This window comes from Lepisosteus oculatus, chromosome 6 (genome assembly GCF_040954835.1).
Source record: "Lepisosteus oculatus isolate fLepOcu1 chromosome 6, fLepOcu1.hap2, whole genome shotgun sequence".
Lineage (NCBI taxonomy): Eukaryota > Metazoa > Chordata > Actinopteri > Semionotiformes > Lepisosteidae > Lepisosteus > Lepisosteus oculatus.
The window spans coordinates 46,869,740-46,889,322 of NC_090701.1; the positions used below are offsets into that span (position 1 = coordinate 46,869,740).

Here is a 19,583-nt window from a genome sequence, read left to right on the forward strand (position 1 = left end):
AAGCTTTTCTGATTCCAGCCTGCAGACTGAAGTGACTGTATAGAAAGAGGTTTACACATGCTGCACATTGGTGGTGGTGGAGGAGAGTCCCCATTACCTGTAAAGTGCTTTGAGTGGAGTGTCTAGAAAAGAGCTATATAAGTGTGAGGAATTATTATTACCCTGGCTTTAGGTACATTTTAAAGATTGAGGAGGGAGAAGTGTTTCCCAGCAGGCCGCGGTGTTGTTCCTCTGGCTGTTCTGTACAAATGTGAAAGGATGGACGTGTAATGTTGCAGTTACCGCCAGATAATTCAGGCGTCTTCTCTGAAACAAGGCATCTCTTCATCCAGCGTCCGCAGTGACATTATGACTTGTAGTTTCCTCTGCTGGAGATGTTGTCTGCAAGGCAAGAGAGACCTATAACAAGTTCCATGCTGAAGATACTTCAAAAGAAGTGTCCCACTTATGAGCCTCCCGACCAATGACTAATTAATAATGTCTAAAGTAATACAACGGAGTTGGTATGAGTTTAAATCCACGCTGTATGCTCCATGCTCTGATTTGTGTGATGCAAACTCCCATCTAAAAAAACAACAACGTTTTTGCATGTTTCCAGGTATAGATAAAGGTGAATTGGACATGTTTTTAAGTATCCTCAATGCTAAGAGAGCTCATAACATTAAAAGTTATCCCTGTTTAGAAATTTGATCTTGTACGGCCCCCAGAAATGATCAGTGCGGCGGGCTTAGTGCTAATCCCGTTGGATCAGCGGTTAAAAGCCGATCAAAATCTGTGCCGCTTCCAACTGAAATGATCTGTTTTCCTAGAAATGATCTGCTGTTTCAAAAAGGGATAAGAAAGGGTTCCTTTGTTGCATGAAACATGGCAGTTATGCACAGTGGTGACATGCAGAGTAGGGCCGAGACTGTTCTTGCTTTTTATTTAAGATGAAAAGTCACTGTACAGCCTTTCAGTTTCAATTCAGTTCTGTGAGCCATTGAAGAATTTCATTGTGCAGTGGAAACGGGAAGTCAAAAACGGCCAATATGACTTTTTTTTTTTTAAAAAGGCGGGTCGCGTGGGCTTGGTTGATGATGTAAAGCTGTCCAGAGAACAGCCACGGATGTTTTTGTGCCTTAATCAGAGCGGAACAATGCCCAGCCCAGCTCCTGGCCTTGAGATGATTGGCTGGCTCAGCCTTCAGGGTTTCAAGGACTAGGCAGCAAAACAAAAGCTGCGGACGTAAATCGCAGCCCGAGACGACCCCTGTCGCAGGCCCGTCCTGTACACTTCTGTAGGTGTGCGCCGCCTTGGGATCGCTTCTAAGCAGCGCTCTTTTTCTCTGAACGCAATCGTCTCGGCGTGTTTTCCAGCAGCTGCTCCATGTTTCAGCTGTGATCGAGTTTGTGTGTAAACGCCGCATCTGTTCTGCGATGGCTTCATTAGGATTGTGGCATTTATTATTAGGAAGCTTTTCTGCACAACCCGCGGAACAAGGTTTGTTCTGTGTAGTACAGTGCGGGTATTCAGCCGAGCGGAAGCAGGCCTCTGTGAGATAATGAGGGGGGGCCTTTTGTTACAAGTATTGAGAGGGCAGTGCCCTTGCCCCCTGCTCTGTACAGCAGACCCCCTTTCTGTCTGGCCTCATAGGCGAGCTGCTGTGTTTAACCCCTCCTGGTGATCCTGCGGCTGCCAGACAGTTACGGTTACCCTGTGGCCTGCGTGAGTGTTTCGTCTTGCTCATTTGCATGGGATCAAAGCTGCTAGTGAGCTCCAGGCTCCACGGCTCCCTAATGACCTGCGTTTTCATGTAGACAGTACATGGGGGGGGGAATCTTTCATTATGTGTTGCTTCATTTTATCCGTTTTTAAGAGTAATGAGTCTTTAAAAAAAAAAAAAGTCCTCCATAGAGCCATTTCCCCCACTAATTTCGTGCTCCGAGGGAGTAAGTGGAGAGCTTTTCGTTCAGTGTATGACATGCACTTCATTCTTTGTCAGTCTAGCATGTTACACAAAATCTCAGGAGGGCCAGCTGGTAATAATGTAAAAACTCCTCTCTGGCTCCATTATGTGTGATTATTATGCAGAAGGAGGAAAAGGAAGTGTGGTACCTAATCTCAGGGGAACTAATTCATTATCCTTCCGAGACTTGTTTCCACGCAGCATCTTGATAAGAAATATCATGGCCTGCCTTAATGTTTTTGATCCGGGTGGCTCAAAGGTGGCAAGTATAACGCTTACATTGCACATTGCCAGTGTTTTGTTTTTACTGTAGGGTAATGAACAAAGAGCTGGAGTTTCCAGCCTGGAAGATGTTGGAGACAATGTCTCCAGGAGTTTTACAAGCAGTAATCTAGGGCTATAGAGCATAGCCAGTGCCCTCTTTAATGTCTGTGTAACCTCCGGCGTTTGCCCAGTATTGTTTAGGTTGTGATTGTTGTACCTTTGTGATGTATTGGTAAGTAAGAAGTGAAAGCATAAGCCTAGTCATGAAAACTTGTATAAACTTCTCGATAGAACCATTACAGTGTGACTAAAGGAGAATGTGCAGAATCTGGCAAATCTTAGGGGAACAGACTATATATATATAGTTGTTCAGGTGAATGGCTGGTGGGGAATAGTTAACATGCTTTGTTGTTTGTAGGTTCAATGAGTTGGCATGCAGATTGTTTCATGTACTGGCTTCTCTCACTTTTATCTGATGATTGCAAAAAAAATAATAATTTTGAGCTGCAAGTCCTCCTTGGTCCTACATACTGGTACACAGTGTGTGCAGGCACAAGGAGTTTTCAACCCTTCAGAAAATTACTTGTGTATGGAATGGGTTTTGGTGCCACCCTTGTAGTCTGGCTGTCACAGCTGCACTTAGTGATGGTTATATGCCTGCCACAGTTTGTTTAAATCTACATTTCCACATTGCACATAGAAGCAAAATGTGTTGCATTTTGAAGCAACCTTGCCTCTTCAGGTCTGTTAAAAAATAAAAGTTTTGTGGTATTTTGTGTAGGCTTTGAGGAATAACCGAGCACTTTTTGTTTTATAGTCAAATATACAGCCTAAGCTGGCGAACTGGAGTTCACAAGAAAATTAGTAGCTTGTGAAAGTTGTTGTGCTTAGTTTGCATACTAAGTGTCTGTGCCTCTCTGAAAAGTCTAAAGAGGGTGGGGAAAAAGTGAAAATATGTTTTTTACTTAATATTGGGAAACATTGCCTTGAATTGCAAATATAAATTTGAAAAGGGGGCACTTATGGTAAGGTGCCAAGGATAAATCACTTCTGTGATATTTTGTGCTGCAGACTACAGAATATCCCGAGCTATTGATCGAACACTTGACATTGTGGAGTTCCACTACATGTGTTTTTTCTGTTGTCATTCTCAGGAGACAGATACTGCTGAACATTTTTTTTTTCCTGTAGCACTTGAACATGCTCTCCAATTTTGCATTTCTGTGTGTTCCACCTCAACCACTGTCACTGTAGCCAGACTTCCTCTTTTTTTCCAGATTTTTCCAGATCTCACCCTCTCTCCTGAAATGTAGTAAAAGCTGCTTGCACCCTCTTGTCATTCTGCAAAACACACATTCTGCTTTAGTATATTTGTGGTCGTGTATTGAATTTTTTTTTTTTGGTCTGTGGTGTCGCTTGTTTCAAACAGAAATTAAGATGGCAGGGATAAGATTTCAATATCAGTCCATGTCTAAAAAGCCATTGTAAGACATCTTAATGATAACTGCTCAATACAATTTCTATTGTCTATTTTATTTCAGTTGTTGTGACAGGTTTTTATACAGCAGGTGAGAATTCTGATTTTTTTATTTTTTAATAAAGATAATCACCCTTTTCTTCTCGAGAAACGCCCTGGGGTTTTTAATGACTACAGACAGGACCTCAGTTTTACGTCTCATCTGAAGGACAGCACCTTTTTACAGTATAGTATCTCCGTCACTATACAGGGGCATTAGGATCCACACAGACCGCAGGGTGAGCGCCCCCTGCTGGCCCCACTAACACCTCTTCCAGCAGCAGCCTTAGCTTTTCCCAGGAGGTCTCCCATCCAGGTACTGACCAGGCTCATACCTGCTGAGCTGCAGTGGGCTGCCAGCTGCGAATTGCCGATTGAGATGGTTTTAGTTATAACAGTTTTCATCATGTGGGGGTGCATTGTTTTGTCCTGAGATGTGTTTGTGCCCTCGGTGGCCTGGTGTCCAGTTCAGGGTGGGTCCCACCTTGCTCTTGTCGCTCGCCGGGCTGGGCTTCGGCTCCTAAACCCCCCAACCCTGTTCACGGAGGGCTCGGCAGTGTTGAGTGTTCATGCAGGTTGTGTAAGTGCCATCTGCTGATGCAATGGGCTGGCGAGGTGCACCAAACCACTACTGGAAAGGCAGCGTGTTATTCCCGGTCCCGCCACAGGAAATTCCTGGTGATTTCCGCTTTTCTCAATATCAGATAGGACGGAAAGAGTGCATCTCGGTGCTCCAGTCGCACTTGAGCTCAGAAGGCGACCAGGCCGAGCCCATTCAGGACGACCTCAGAGCTTTGAATCGCTCCTTTGGGAAAGGCACGATACACGCTTCCAACCAGGAACCCCGGCCAACGCAGGCCAAGAAAAAACCCTGCCTATCGGGATTTTAGCCTGCCTGACTTGTGAACGTATTGGTTTCATGTGTTCACATTCCTTTTACACATGCTCCGCTCTTATTCAAGCGGACACTTTTGTGTAATTAAATGCGTTCATATTTAAATCGAAACCGGGCTGGGGTTCTTAACACCACTCAGGACGCAATCTTGGTGTGTTTTTCTGAACGTTTGGTTAAAAAAAAATAATTTTGAAAAGAAAAAAAAGAAAGCAGGGTGTTACTCTTTCTCCAGGTCTGGATCTCATCATTGTTGATCTCATGATCTGTGGGTGGGTCAGTAAGTCCCTAGGAGAGGGTATTTAAAATGTTTCAAGACCCAAAGTGTCTGTATCATTTTTCAATGTAGTTTCTCTTGATTTCAATGCATGTGGACACCTTTGCCTTTGACCTTCCCTTGGGCATCACATCAGTTCAACATCTGTGAACTGTTCTCTCTGCATATACCCTTAGGTATATAATGAAGGAACAATTTTCCTTCAGTTTCCAGAACTAGGCTCTGAAACCTGGGCAACGATGCCTCCTGCTCCATGGTTCCCAAGCTGCAGATTGCAATGCCCTCTAGCAAGTCCGTCACCCCGTCTTGAAACTGACTTTTATACTGTAGCTTTTCATGTGGTTTAGTTTACCGCATTTAAAAACGTATTTCTGCTTCTAATAATTTCGCTTTTAATGTAAAATGCCTGGATGATGTTGTGAAAGGTGATCTATGAATGTTTAAAAGGAAGAGGGCAGATAGCTGAGCATATCGAAAGTTAAGTTGTTTACAGCGCAGGTCCAAATTGATTGACACTCGAGCGATTTTGACTGTTGCATAAACACGTAATCATCTCGGCAGGGAGAGGGCTGATTGGGATCAGGTGAGGAGGAGATTTGGGATGTTGAATGTCAAGTCAGATCAGTGTGATGAAGGAAGAACGCACAAAGGAGTCAAAAAGTCTGCTTATCAAGAGAACGACGTCTTTGGATCACCCCCTTTATCCTGATAGGTAGTAAAAGCTGCTTGCACCCTCTTGTCATCCTGCAAAACACACACAAAGCAGTGCTTTAGTATTTTTGTGGTCGTGTTGATAGTTTCTTTTGAACTGGGCTTCCATGTTATTTTTTCATGATGTATGTTTCTGTTTCAAACAGAAATTAAGATGGCAGGGATAAGATTTCAATATCAGTCCATATCTAAAAAAAACATCAAAGCCATTGTAAGAAACCTTAATGGTAACTGCTAAATACTATTTGTATTGTGGCATCAGTTTGTTGCAGGCTGGACTAACTCGGATCATTGTTGCTCACCACTTGTTCAAGGCCAGCAATTTAAGTCAAGGCCAGAATCTGAGTCTGTCAAAGAGAGACCGTGATGTGAGGGACTGAGAGTCCCAGTACCTTATGGAGATTGACGGGCTGGTCCATGTGGGATGATCTGAGCGGGAGGGTCTTGTTGCTCCTGAAAACCTCTTGCAGTGACTGACGGCAACCAGAGCGCTGAGCGTTACAGCGACCAAGTCCTGCCTCTGACTCATCCTGGCATGACAGCGGTCTAGCAGGACTGAGCTCGTGTCCCAGTGGCTTTGCTTGGGAGAGGAGAAGGCCACAGTTGCTCTGTGGAGGCCCAACTGGCCAGTCTTCAGCTGCGGTGAACATCGATGGGAAGCACTGGGACTCGGAGCCCAGCGAACAGACGCAGGCTTGTCGTGACGCTTGCAGAGGGAAGGGACAGAATCCCTCAAGACTTTATCTGCAAGCAGGTGCGAAGCAGACGTGGCAGATGTACAGCAAGTGTTACAAAAACTGTTTTTTTTCCCCATGTAAAACTTTACACTGAACAGGGAAAAGGCTTGTCTGTCACAATATTTGCCGATTTTGCAGTTCTCAGTTGCTTTAATCAACGTAATCAACCTCAGGTAGTGGCAGTTCTGTGCTCCTTCTCTGCTCAGATTCTGGCCTAGGAACTGACTGGAGCTCTACTGGAAATAAAGCTCATCTGATGTCTCCACACTTGAAAACACTAATGTAACATTTAAATATTAGTAGTATAATTTAATTTGGAATATTTTCTTTTCATCTTCTTGTCTAGGCTTTGAATACATGTCTTAGAGCAACGTTGTAGGACCAGGAAGAAGGCTCCACAGCCGAAACTGTTTCTTTTCTTCTCTTGTCAGCATGGAATAAACCTGTACTTGTTCCTTTGCAGCCTTCGCATGCTGATGCAGATACCTACTTGAACTACTGTCCTAGATACGCTTGCTTGTACTTCTGTGTAGAACCCGGTCCGTATATTTGAATTGTTATAGCTGTTAAGAAGCAGCTGCTTAAGATTTTAATTTGTTTTTTGTTTCTAACTGGATTAGTTTGAAGTGTGATGTTTTCATGCTGCCAACAAAGGGTAGCAGGAAATTAAAAGCACTCCCATTTCACGTTCAGACATTTTGGAACTGGTACTGGCAGTTTGTTGTAGATGGAGATGCCTTCTGTTGTGTCAGATCTTCAAATATAGTGCCCAGCTGCTACACAGTTCTCATTCTGTACTCCCGTACAAGACAAAGACCACTCCCTTTGAAGGAGGAGCAAGTCCTGTAACAGCTGGATGGAACTTTGCAAAATCTGTTTGCTTGGACCTGGTGTAAGAGCAGGCAGGAGGTCCTGTTAGCTTATGACTTGATTTGATGCTGTTGTTCTGTTATTGATGTAGCATTGACTACACTACCACGCCTGTAGTGGAACACTAGGAAAAATCTTTCCTGCTCACCAACATCGACTGACCATATATATACCTTGCCTTCAGTTGGACCTCTATGATCTTCATGTTGAAGCAGGCATGCAAATGATGGGGGGCAAATGTTACGTTGCTGATAGAACATGGAAGTATATCTTTTCATTTTCCCAGGGTCCTTTATTTAAACAGTAGAGGAAATAAAACACTTTATTTAAACAGTAGAGGAAACGAGCAGTATCTTGAAAAGATTTATCTGCATGTTTGAGAATGCTGAATGAATCATGCATGTATAAAGTATGTATACATATGTCTAAAAAAAGATCATACCATGAATTGTTCCCTCTAAAAAAAACTCCACCTAATATGCTCAGAAGCTGGATATTTCCCAGCGGTAGTATTGGTAGTGTTTTTCCTGTGGTGTGGAATACACAATTTTGTTTTTCTTTTCCAAACAGGAAATAAGGAGCAGATAAAATTAGAGTGCTGTGGGTTGGAATAGTGGCAACTTTTCAGTGACCTTGGTCTGTAATTCTGAGTGGCAAGACTCCTGGTCCCAGACGTGTGTATAAAGAGGTGCTGACAAAGAGCTGAGAAAAACGCCTATATTTAGTTTTCCCAGTTTACATTTGGGGTGCTGTGATGTGGGACTTTTATGGCGCATTTGTATGAACCAAATGCTGCTTTTCCTGTAGGAGAGAGGGGTTTTGTTTTGTGCTTTTCATGAAGAGCAACTGTGTTGCTGAAGTTCATTCATTTTAATTTAGCGTAGCCCTTTGAGTGCCTTGTTATAAAACATTTTACAGAGGCGCAAAAATCAAATTAAAAATGAGGTTCACCATGGAGTGAGGTTCTTACTGAGTGGTTCAAACATCCAAATAAGAAAAAAATGTCCAAATTTGCAGATGTTTGGTTTGGGAGTCCGGTTTCAACTTTTTTTGTTGTTTTTCAGTCTAAGCTGACGTCTCATTTCATCTGCCAAAACCTAGGAATAGTTTGTTAGGCATGGTGTGGAATGCAGAAAGCACATCTGTCACTTTATTCACAGTGTTAATTGTATGCTTTTTGACAGGATTTAATTTTCCCCCCTTTTGATGCATTTTTTTAAACCACACATGTCTATTAGTTCCTAGTTCTTAGGTTTTGACGTCTGTCTTTGCTGTCTGATTTCATTTGATACTGAAGCTGTTGTAGCAGTGGTACGTAATTCCTGATCCTTGCATGTTCTCCTATCCTTGGAATTGTAGTATTGTGCACTTCTGTTGGAGAAGGGTATCTTTCGAAGTTCGACTGCTTGACATCCTTCCTCAGTTTCTAACATGAGACAGTCCAGAGGTGGCTAAATATAGCCTGCAAGTAAAACTCTCTGTCCTCTCAGGAGTCTCTTCACTGAGTGTTTACTTCATGCTCTAATTCCACGTATGATTCAGGTTTATAAAGACCCATTTTCCTGCAAAGGCATTTTTTGGCAGCCTCCTTTGTTTATAATATGAAACAGTAGTTTGAGTCGTGAGCAGTGGTATTTGGGTTATTGACTTAATATGCTAAGGTATGTCCACTCCTACAGCGAACATGGGGTCTGCTTGAGAGGTTTGTGCTCGGGCCTTTAAAGCATTAGCTCTCCTGTCTCCTGTCTTTATTCGTACTTTTAAATCTGTTTTAAATGAGCCTCAGGCCTGACTGTGGAAGGCTCAAAAGCTGAAGTCAAAGGGAACTGCAGAGGTATCTGGGGTTAGAATCATTATCGCCGAGTGCATTTCAAACCACAACGAAGGTAAATTGTACACGGTAACGTGCAAAACCTCAAATTTACATCATGGCATATACAAAATATCCAGTTAGTGCAACATGATATTCTATGATTTAGATAGAGGCACAGAATGTGGTGAGGCAGCCCTATGACATTGTAATCAAGCAGGCTTGTGAATACATCTCTTTATTTCAGTAGAAATATTGCTCTCAACTTCTAGAAGGTTTTGCCGACAGACTACGTGTTAATCCTGCATGCAGATCCCATTGGAACGTTGCGGTGAAATGTCTGCTGCACCAAAATATACTTTTTCCCCTCATAAATAGAATGACATTAGTCATTACAGTGACTAGTGAGCAGGAAGGGCGGCATCACATCGCAATTCGCTAAGCTTCAAGAATTGAGACTGTACTAGAAATGAGAACACGGTGACTTTATAGTACTTTCACAAAGTTCACGATTTTGTGTTTAATTCAGAATGTGTAACATTTTGTGATGACCAGTGCATTGATTTTGTTACCAAGATTTAATATCTGGTGAGAGAAATGAGGACTGCAGCTCCCCTTTCAACACGTCCTGCTTGAGAGACCAGTACTTCCGGGAGATGCTGTAATATACAGACTGGCCTGCCAGGGGCTCAACTGAGGAGCTGACGTTCTCTCCGATGAGGAAGTATTTTGGGGGGAGGGGGGGGGAGAAGGAATCCCCCTTTTGCCCTGTCAAATCTGGTCGGTATCCAAGAGATGTTTATTTTGTGCTACTTAGTGGCAGACACCCACAGCCTGCTACAGTGTATGACTGCTTGTCCCACGTCAGCAAAATATTTATTCACCTTAGAAACGGTTCCTTCATCGCGTCGACCACAGAGCTGTGCTGGAATGCTTGGGAATCGTTGGAGATGCATGACTATGGCTGGCCTTGCCGGTCTGTGGCTTTTTCATGCTGGCAGGGTAATTCCCAGCGACTCCTTGAATTTCCTGTCTTTTTCCCTGCCTAAGAGCATCCTTTGAGCCTGTTAGAGCAGTTTCTTGGTGGCCTGAATATTGAACTGAACAGAGCTAACTGGTTAAAAATAGCCTTATTGCTGCAATTGTCCCCTCTGTGCTGGAACGTTTATTATGCTTTTAGGTTATCAGGCTGACGGGACATGTGCTGCATTAATTGTCATTGTATGGGATGTAAAATGCATTTTTATATTTAGCATTGCTATAAAATAGAAAAAGTGACCAGAATAATTTTACAGTGGAATTTTGTTTAACCAAAAGGGAAGATGTATTATTTGTGAAGTCATTCATCTTTTAGAGCAGGATTTTAACTAAACCCAATTGATTGTATCCAGCAGTAGCTTTCAGATAAATTATAGTTTATGACTATTTCAATGTTTGCTAAAAAACTATCTCTGGACAGTGATGTTGTGATGTTTCAGAGCAGATTAAAGTATCGAGTGGCAATCCTTTGCTCGCTTTGGATGGGGAAAAAAAAAAGATGGAAACGGATCAGGTTTGCCTTGAGACAACAAGGACCAAGTAAATGAGGGTTCTTTAAAGGCACACGAGGTAGAAGAGACTCCCACAACTCATGAATGAATGGTCTGTTTGAGCTAACACAGGCTGTGTTCTCAATGGAGTTGAAGAGGGCCTCTAGGATTCTCTTGAAAACTGCCGGTCTGCTGTGTTTCAGGATGTGTCCGATGCAGTAATACTGTATTGGCTGCAGTTGTAAAAGTAGCCATGAGTTTGTGTACTCTTGTCCTTTATAAACCATGCCATCAAGACTGTTTACCCTGTAGACTGGAGAAGTTTTGATGGTAAAACCTCAGTATTTGCCAGGGTTAGCTACCTTTTGGCCTTTGTGGGTGGAGAGTTTCCGAATATGGAACTTAATACCTTATGGGGAAAATAAGGCATGGTTCTGAGGCTCGCGAAACACACTTTTCTGTAGTAGGGTTTTGTTTTAGCTGTGAACTCTTTCCAAAATACTAGTAATTATCGGCAGGAAGAATTTATAGGGAAAATTCATTGCTGGAAGCTCAGAAAAGCATGGTTTCCCCCTATAATTCAGGTAATTGCATGTGCAAACAAATAAATTAGTTCACATATGATGTAGCTTACCCTGTTACAGTTTGTTTTACTTCCTTCTTAGTAGAGCATGGTGCCTGTACTTTTCACATCTTTTTATTATTATATTATAAATGCAGTGCTACTGTACTGTAAGAGTTTGTTACAGCACAGTAATAACAGTGGAGAAAGTGGTTTAAGTTTCTTACTCCCTTCCCACTCATCCGACTCACTCTCCTGCTCCTGTGATCTGTTTAATTGTTTTTCATTTGTTTCTTATCGTGGGAGACACATGAAAACTGAGATACTATGATAGCTAAGGGGCCTGAGGAATGTTTTTTGGTATTTTAACACTTTGCAACGCAACACTCAGTCACATGCAGGCGTGACTCTGATAACGGGTCTATACACAACGTGCAGGGCATGCTTTCCTGAAGGAAACTACATAACCCATGATGCAGTGCTGCACAGTCATGTTAACTGTGCCTCTGCTACAGAGGTCAGGTGAAGCAGATCTGCAAGAAGAAAATGCTGCGGGTGAGTGCCTGAATTTAATCTCTTACTGTAGCTGCAAACGAGCAAAACTGGTCCACGAATGTGAAAAAGATTATCGAGATTTTTCTGCATACCCGGTGACTAGTGTGAGGCTAACGGACAAAACTGGATATTGAAAATGACTCTTAGAGTGAAACCTTAAGGTCCTTGTAACAAGAAAGATAGATTTATTTTATTTGTCTTCTCCATTTCAAACAGATTAATATCTGTGGTGCCACAGTGGTGCATTGGTTAGCATTGCTGCCTCAAAGTTCTGGGGTCCGGGTTCAATTCATGGGGTGCTCTCAGCATGCAGTTTGTATGTTCTCCTCATGTCCTTCGTGTGGTTTTCCTCTTGGTGCTCCAGTTGCCTCTCTCAGTCCAAAGATATACTGGCAGGTTAATTGGCTTCAGGTAAAAATTGCCCCTGGTGTGTGTGTGTGTGCTCTGTTGTGGACTGACGTCCTGTCCGGCGTCTGTCCCGCTTTGTGCCTGCAGTTTCCTGGGATAGGCTCAGGCTCTCTCATGGTGTGTAACTGGCCTGTGATCAAACTTTCAAAGCATCCTGTGTATGAATAATAATGGGTTTTAAATCCTGTGTTTAAAAAAAACTGGCCATGTCCTGGAATTATAGTGGCCGAAGTCGAGAAGCTTGAGCAGTGTGGCATTGTGAGCCACCTTGACTAGCAGTGCTTGTCTGCAGCTGTGAAGCAGGTGAAGACGGAGATCATTTGCATATTTTAGGGCAGTCAAACTGAAAAACATTTCATCTCTACTCCAGGAGCACTGGGCTGGACCTCAGCGAGGTATATCACTAGCTGAGTGCACAGGGTGGCCTCTCGGTTACCCACAAAGAGCTGGAGGCGCTGGCGGTGGGTCTTCTGACGTCTTTATTGCAGCCCCTGGGTGCTCAGCGGGGCACTGGATCTGTACAGGTCCAGCGACCGAGCTTGACGGGGGTTGTAGTAGCTCTCTCACCTTCCTCCCGCTTGGCCAGCTAGCCAAGAAAGAAAACCCCACGCCATCACAAGCTCAGTTTGATACCTATTACCCGCATATTTTACAACAGAAACCGTCTTTGTATGAAAAAATGAAGGGGTTAATAAGAGCGAAGTAGCTAAAAATATTCTAAAATGCCTCAGGTGAAACGCACAGAAAAAAAAAGAACTAGGGTAAGAAAGGAGTCTGAAGAATTTCCACACAGACGCCAGGTTCCTCTGTCATCTAATTCCTATTAAACTCACACTGGTAAAGAGAAATCGCAACTTGCAAATTGTTTCCTGCAAATGCTATTGCAAATAGAGAGTTAGACTACTCTTCATAGTCAATTTTCATCCAGTAGGTTTATTGCATGTATTGGCTGCTTGTATGAAGACGTCAGTCTTCAGGGTAACACTTTTTTTCGCTTGAAATAAGAAGTAAAACAGTAACTTTTGTTTTCACTCTATACATTTATACTTGTTTTTTTAAATAAAATTTAATGGAATTAAGAATGATCTAGCTGTGATTTTATAGTTCTCTTCAGAGTACGATTGTCTATATCTTTCCTCGTATAAACGTTTAACAGATGGATCTGCCCTTTTTGTCTGGAGCTCGCTGCTCTTGATATTATGATCCAACCTTGAGAAACTAGACATCGTACAAATTCTTGCCCAGACGAAACGGTAAACACAGACGATGCATTCAGCGTTCTTTTTTTACTCAACATTTACCTTTTTTGATTATTCCGTATTTTTAACATTTCGCAGCAAGAGTGATGGCTCGTTTCACTTTTCAGTTTTTGTGTTGTGATTCCAGTCCAACGCGGCACGCGAAACCAAATTTGTTGCCTTCCCTCATTAGTAACCTTTGCTGTGATTTGTGGTCCGCAGTGCACCCGAAGCACTGCTTTAATTAAAGCCGCAGTGCAAACAGGAGACAAGACCGCCAAGGAAAGCAGATGTCATCTGTAACTGTCGACGCAGGCCTGATGAGGGTTAAAAAAGGGTTAAGCTTGGTTTGATTTATGGACTGTTTTCACTCTGCTCTTGCCCTCTAGGCTTATGAACCAAATGGCTTATAACTGCTTACGGTAGTCCCCCATTAATTAATTATATGTTAAAATCCATTAGGTTTTATACAGTGTATTTCACATACTCTTGCCATCAGTAAACTAATATCGGAGAGCTATGGTGCTGTCTTTGTGTGCTTTTTATGGCCACGCCACACTGCCTGCAAAATGTAAAAAGGCCCCAAGGACAAAATAACATAAGTGAAAATAAACGATCATTGTCTCAGGAGGCCTATATAAGCAGTTTAATGCCTTTTTTTGTCATTGCCGTTTTCTTATTTTCTTATTGAGAAGGGCTTAAATCATAGCTCAACACGGTGATGCACGTGGGTAATTTTTAACACAATTTCTCAAGAAATAACTATTTTCTTTTATAATGTTTTAAATTTCTGTTTTACACGTATAGGCGTGTACAGTATATGGCCAGTATTAAATTATGTAAAATCTTTCAAGACCTGCCCTTTAACTAAACCATCCTTTCATGCCCTGTAATGTTCATACAAGGCTGGCGAAAGATGTGTTGATCTCTAGATAGACGGAAACTTAACATTCCCCCTCCCCATAAATTAATAACATATGATGGCACGTTTGGGTCTTCTCATAAACTATAAATATATACTTTAGCAATAAAAAACTCTCATCACGCTAACTGCCAGCAGACGGAGAGACCACAATTGCTGCACAACAGAATCACAAGACCACAGTGGTTTGTGTGTGAAAGTACAAGAGTGGAACACAAAGGAGGTGGAACAAGGGGGAGGGCCTCGTGGGACAGGGGTGTAACCGTGGCGATGTCAGGGCCTTGAGTTTGGGCTGTGCTTTAGAGTAGGCCTCATTTTTGTTTTTTTCACCCATCAATCTGTCAGTCCTTCTTTCTGCATAAGTACTTAAATTGTACCCTGTTACAATTCCTTTTCTGATTACCATAGTTGATTGGTAAGATGTGAAATGTCTTTGGAGAGATTGTAAACTGAATAAAAAACCATGCTGAATAAAAATCCATATACTGTCTTAGAAGATAAAGCAAAATCCTCTAAAAAATGCTGTTGGGAATTATCAGCAAGGATGGAGCTTTAGTGAAGGGTTCTTGATTTTAAGATAGTCCTGAACCAAAGTTCTTTTTATATCTTTTTAGAAATCCAATTTTATAAATAAAGAAAATACCATGCTGCCTTCTAGTCCAGTTTTTAAGGGCCATTATTGTGTTGAAGGCACTTCATAAATGTGCTAAATGTTTTAAAGGCAAAGGAAATGGTAATTAAACTGTGCCAACTGCGTTGCTAATACCAGAACCCTTGGATTGCCTGCAGTAAAGGCCTTTTCCTGTTTTCGAGATAAAATTTGTCTACTTTTAGAAGGCTGAAGTACGCTGACATAACAATGGGAGAAACAACCATAGGAAATCAGTCCTCGTTAGCATTTCGCGCCCAGACAGACGTATCTGCTGTTATGCCTGGTAGCCATAGCAACAATGACAATCAAAATGGTTGTCATCATAGTAATTGTATTACTGAACAGACCACATCCATTCTCCTCTTCTGAGTGGGGGTGTTCTGTGATAGTTTGAGGCAGACATCCACGCATTTTGCAGGCTCCATTTCTGGGTATAATTCCCCAGATTTGAATAGAGAACTTCTGGAATTTAATACAAGGAATTATATCCATGTTTTTTTATTTGTTTATCACATATCGCCACAGGTTTGCCACCAGTTCTGGCTGATAAAAGACTTTGACTAAATACAGAACCTTTTTTCTCTCTTATAGTGACAAATCTCTTTCCATTAAATCATAGCACTGAGTGACCAATCTGTTTTTTTCCTGGCTGCAGCTCGCTGCCATAATGGAGCCCGAAGAGAAGTGTACTTCATTTACGTAGGCTAGACTGCACCACCAGGCTTTCGAAAATTACAAAACCTCTCGTGTTTTTTGTCTTGGGAGCTGCAACAGCTGTCAGGCTAACACGTGTACACCAGACCTCACAAAGTTAGAATGTAACTGGGAAATATTAAACTTGTCCAAGCATACTGAAACATGCACAGCACCTAACAGGCATTAGGCCAGCAGCTATTTCACCCTGCAGCTGAGCAGGTGTGAGCCTGGTCAGTACCTGGATGGGAGACCTCATGGGAAAAACTAAGGTTGCTGCTGGAAGAGGTGTTAGTGGGGGCAGCAGGGGCCGCTCAACTGCGGTCTGTGTGGGTCCTAAGTATAGTGATGGGGACACTATACTGTAAAAAGGCGGCGTCTTTCGAATGAGATGTAAAACCGATGGTCTGACTCTCTGTGGTCATTAAAAATCCTTGAGTGTTTTTTGAAAAGAGCAGGGATGTAACCCTGGTGTCCTGGCTAAATTACCTATCGGCCTTTACCAATCATGGCCTCCTCATAATCCCCATCTCTGAACTGGCTTCATCACTCTGCTCTCCTCCCCACTGATAGCTGGTGTGTGGTGAGTGTACTGGCGCACTATGGCTGCCGTCGCACCATCCAGATACCTGTAAAGCTTTGAGTGGTGTCCAGAAAAAGCGCTTTATAAGTGTAAAGAATAATTATTAGAAGTAGTAACTAAAGCAAAAATAATTTCTGATTTAAGACTGTTGGGCCTCAAAATGAGTTACTTTGGAAGGGATGTATAGACTTTCTTCTATAGGCACTGTAAATACAATTGTTTTTCTCCAAACAAATATTTGAAGGGTTGCTGAACAGTGTGATATACATAAATTGGAATCTTTGAACAAATGCTGTCTATGTGGGAAAAAAAATCTGAAGAGCTTAAAAGTCTGATTTACAATGGCTAGATGGATGGGACAAGATAGAAATCACCACTTTGAAGGAAATGATGTAGGGCTTCCTGGGTTTTCAAGTGTGTTGATTGTGTTGCATTGTGTCGACAGCACCTGTAGGGAGCTCTGGTGTCTGCAAAGGGAAGTGTAGTGCTCTCCAGCAAGCCATCTGCGTCTCCTGCTCTGTATCCGCAGCTCCTGTCACAGGGAGCAGAGGGCACCAGCGTACTTGTGTGCTGGAGTGAAGGAATGCCTGAAAATGAAGCCTCATAATTCCTTGCATCTATTGAATGCTTTTCATCCCAAAGGATCCCTTAGTGTGTGTCGTATAGTAGGAGTCTGACCGCTTGTCAGACTGGGTAACAGCAGCCCTTTTAGAAAGAGAGGTGGGCCAGTGCTTAACCCATCAAATTAAGGGGGAAATGGGAGGTAGGATCGACTGGGCGAACTCTATGTGCAGGTTAGCCGGGACAACAAGGCAGCCGTAATAGCGGTGCTCACCCCGTGCAGCTTGGGTAAATCCTGGTGACGGTCGGTTAGTGTCATGACCCAGGCTCGAACCTGTGATCGTAGAGTGCTCTGGTAAATCCTGGTCACAGTCGGCTAGTGACATGGCCCAGGCTTGAACCCGTAATCGTAGAGCTCACCCCATGCGGCTATGGTAAATCCTGGTCACAGTCGGCTAGTGACATGACCCAGGACCCTGTGATCGTAGATCTCTGCCACGGTTCCATTCTAACTCTGTGTTCAGGTAAATCTCAGACACAGTCGGCTAGTGACACAATCTAGGCTTGAAGCTGCAACCGTAGCTCGGGTGAGCATCTTCACCAGTTGGGCTCCCCAGGAGGCCACTAGGATTATACTTCCTAACCAGTAATTTCTGTCTGAATGCGTGCAGCTGATCAGAAGGGTTTCCTTTTAAGTTCATCTCTTTTTTTTTTCTTGTGTGTTTGCAGCTGGGGGATGGCGGTCAACGTGTATTCTACCTCAATAACCCAGGAGACGATGAGCAGACATGACATCACTGCCTGGGTTAACGACATACTCTGTTTAAACTACACAAAAGTTGAACAGCTCTCTTCAGGTAAGACATATTCCCTCCTTTTTTGCTTTTTTGTTTAACTGAAGCAGTAGAGTAGTTTTCCATCTGGAAGTGTGATATTTTTCACCCCAAGTTTTTCCAAGAATTGGAGGTCACTCCGTTGTATGACCCACTAACTTAGCAACCACAGGAGCAGCTACTGTACCACAGTATGCTGAAGGAGTTACCAATGATAAAAGGACAGTCAGCTTGTCTGCTAGATTGTAATCATCATGACTTAATCATCACATTTATACGAAGTTGTTAGAAACCTCAGTTGTTAGCGGTTTTGAAGTTATCCATGGTCTGCTGCTTTAGTTTTTTTTTTTCATTTAATAATTAAATGATCTAAGGTTTGATTGTTGTAGCGTGGCTAAGTAGCCCAGGATTTGTACAGTCTTAAAATTTGAGCTAGAACACATAATGATTTGATTTAGTTAACAAGGATATTTTTATCATTTTAGACCATAAAGTAACCATGAGAACTTTATCAGTCGCATACGATGTGATTATTTCTAGGATATAGCCTAATTTTCTGTGACACATTTCTTAATGGCATGTTAAAGTGACATAGTAGCTTTTACTTGAACATGGTAAATATGCCACAATTTGTCTGGTTTGCCTGAGTCCTGAGTATTAGCACTAATAATCTGCGTCCAGGGGATACAGTTGTCAGTCAAATGCTGAATGGGTCAGTGCTGGCCTATTTGTCCCCATCGTTGCTGCATGTGCAAAGAAATATATCTGCTTTGCCTATGGTTCTATGATGTATTTTTGTTTTAAAATGGCAAAATGTTTGTTTTTCTCTCAGGCATATTTGCAATTCATTTATAACTTGGTTGGTGAAAGTATGTATAAGCAGGTATAAAGTGCCTCGTCCATTTTAAAAGCAGTTCAATGATGTATAGCCTTCCTGTGGGAATTTTTTCCATACCAACAGACTGTCTCTCTCCAGTATACTTATTCTGCCAAAAAAGCAGAGCATAGTATTTCCATTTGAGATTTGAATCCGTGTCGTATTCCATAGTTTATCTCTGAATAGTGGAACAAATTTGTTGATCTTGTGTGTTTAGATCAACTTGAAAGGGCCCGAGGTGGCGTGGTGGCACAGTGGGTAACGTTGCTGCGTCATATCACCGGGGACCTGGCGAACTGTCTGCGTGGAGTTTGTACGTTCTCCCCGTAATCGTGTGGGTGTCCTCCCACAGTCCAGCGACATACGGGCAGGTTAACTGGCCCTGGTGTGCGTGTCTGTGTTTGTGTCTGTGTGTGCCCTGCGATGGACTGGCGTCCTGTCCAAGGTGTACCCTGCCGTGCGCCTGTTGCTTGCTGGGATAGGCTCCGGCTCCCCTGCCACCCTGAATTGGAAGGAGCAGTTGGACTGTGGATGAACGGATGGACAAAATAGCCTAAACCTTACGTGCGGAGACAAGTTTTAAGGTTTAGATGAATTTGAATTGTGATACACATATAGAGAATTGTGTATCGATTGCACATTTGACTTGACTGCATTGTTAATTAGCTAAGTGCACAAAGTCGCCCAGAAAGGAAGAGAAAGCCACTAGCACCGCAGTAGGGATGGATCACAGGGAACAGCAACCTCAGTGCTGCCTTTGTTTGGTTTTCATCCACCAAGACGCTACTCTGCAACCCTCTTAAAATAGATTTCTGTGTTTCTGCATGCACGGTACCCCAGAAAATGGTGAAATATGACCCTAGTATCTGCAAAGTAGTCCTCAGGCGCTCGACCGTGCTATGCCGAAATTCGCAATCCTCAAAAGAGAGAACAGCAAGGTTTTACTGGAATTTGCTGCAAGTATCAAGAGCAGTTTGTAAGAGTAAACTTGTACCCCTTACTTTACTTTGTCCCAGTTAACATTTCCTTATCATGCTGGTGAACTGTTAGAGAACATACTCCCTTAGAGTCGCTCATTTTTTGGTTAGAAAGTTGTTCGGCTGCCTCTTCCTAGTAAATGGCTTTGTGGAATAAGCCAAGCGACACCA

At 42.7% G+C, this 19,583-nt stretch overlaps 1 protein-coding gene across 4 annotated transcripts in view; it reads left to right on the forward strand.

Moving 5' to 3' along the window:
* mapre2 (microtubule-associated protein, RP/EB family, member 2) overlaps nt 1–19,583 on the forward strand; it is a 49,504-nt gene that overhangs the window by 16,780 nt on the left and 13,141 nt on the right. For all 4 annotated transcript variants that reach the window (XM_015353600.2, XM_015353601.2, XM_015353598.2 and 1 more), the window contains one exon: nt 17,455–17,582. In XM_015353600.2, the coding sequence (XP_015209086.1) occupies nt 17,462–17,582 (121 nt within the window). In that variant the 5' untranslated portion in view covers nt 17,455–17,461. The remainder of the gene's footprint in view (nt 1–17,454; nt 17,583–19,583) is intronic.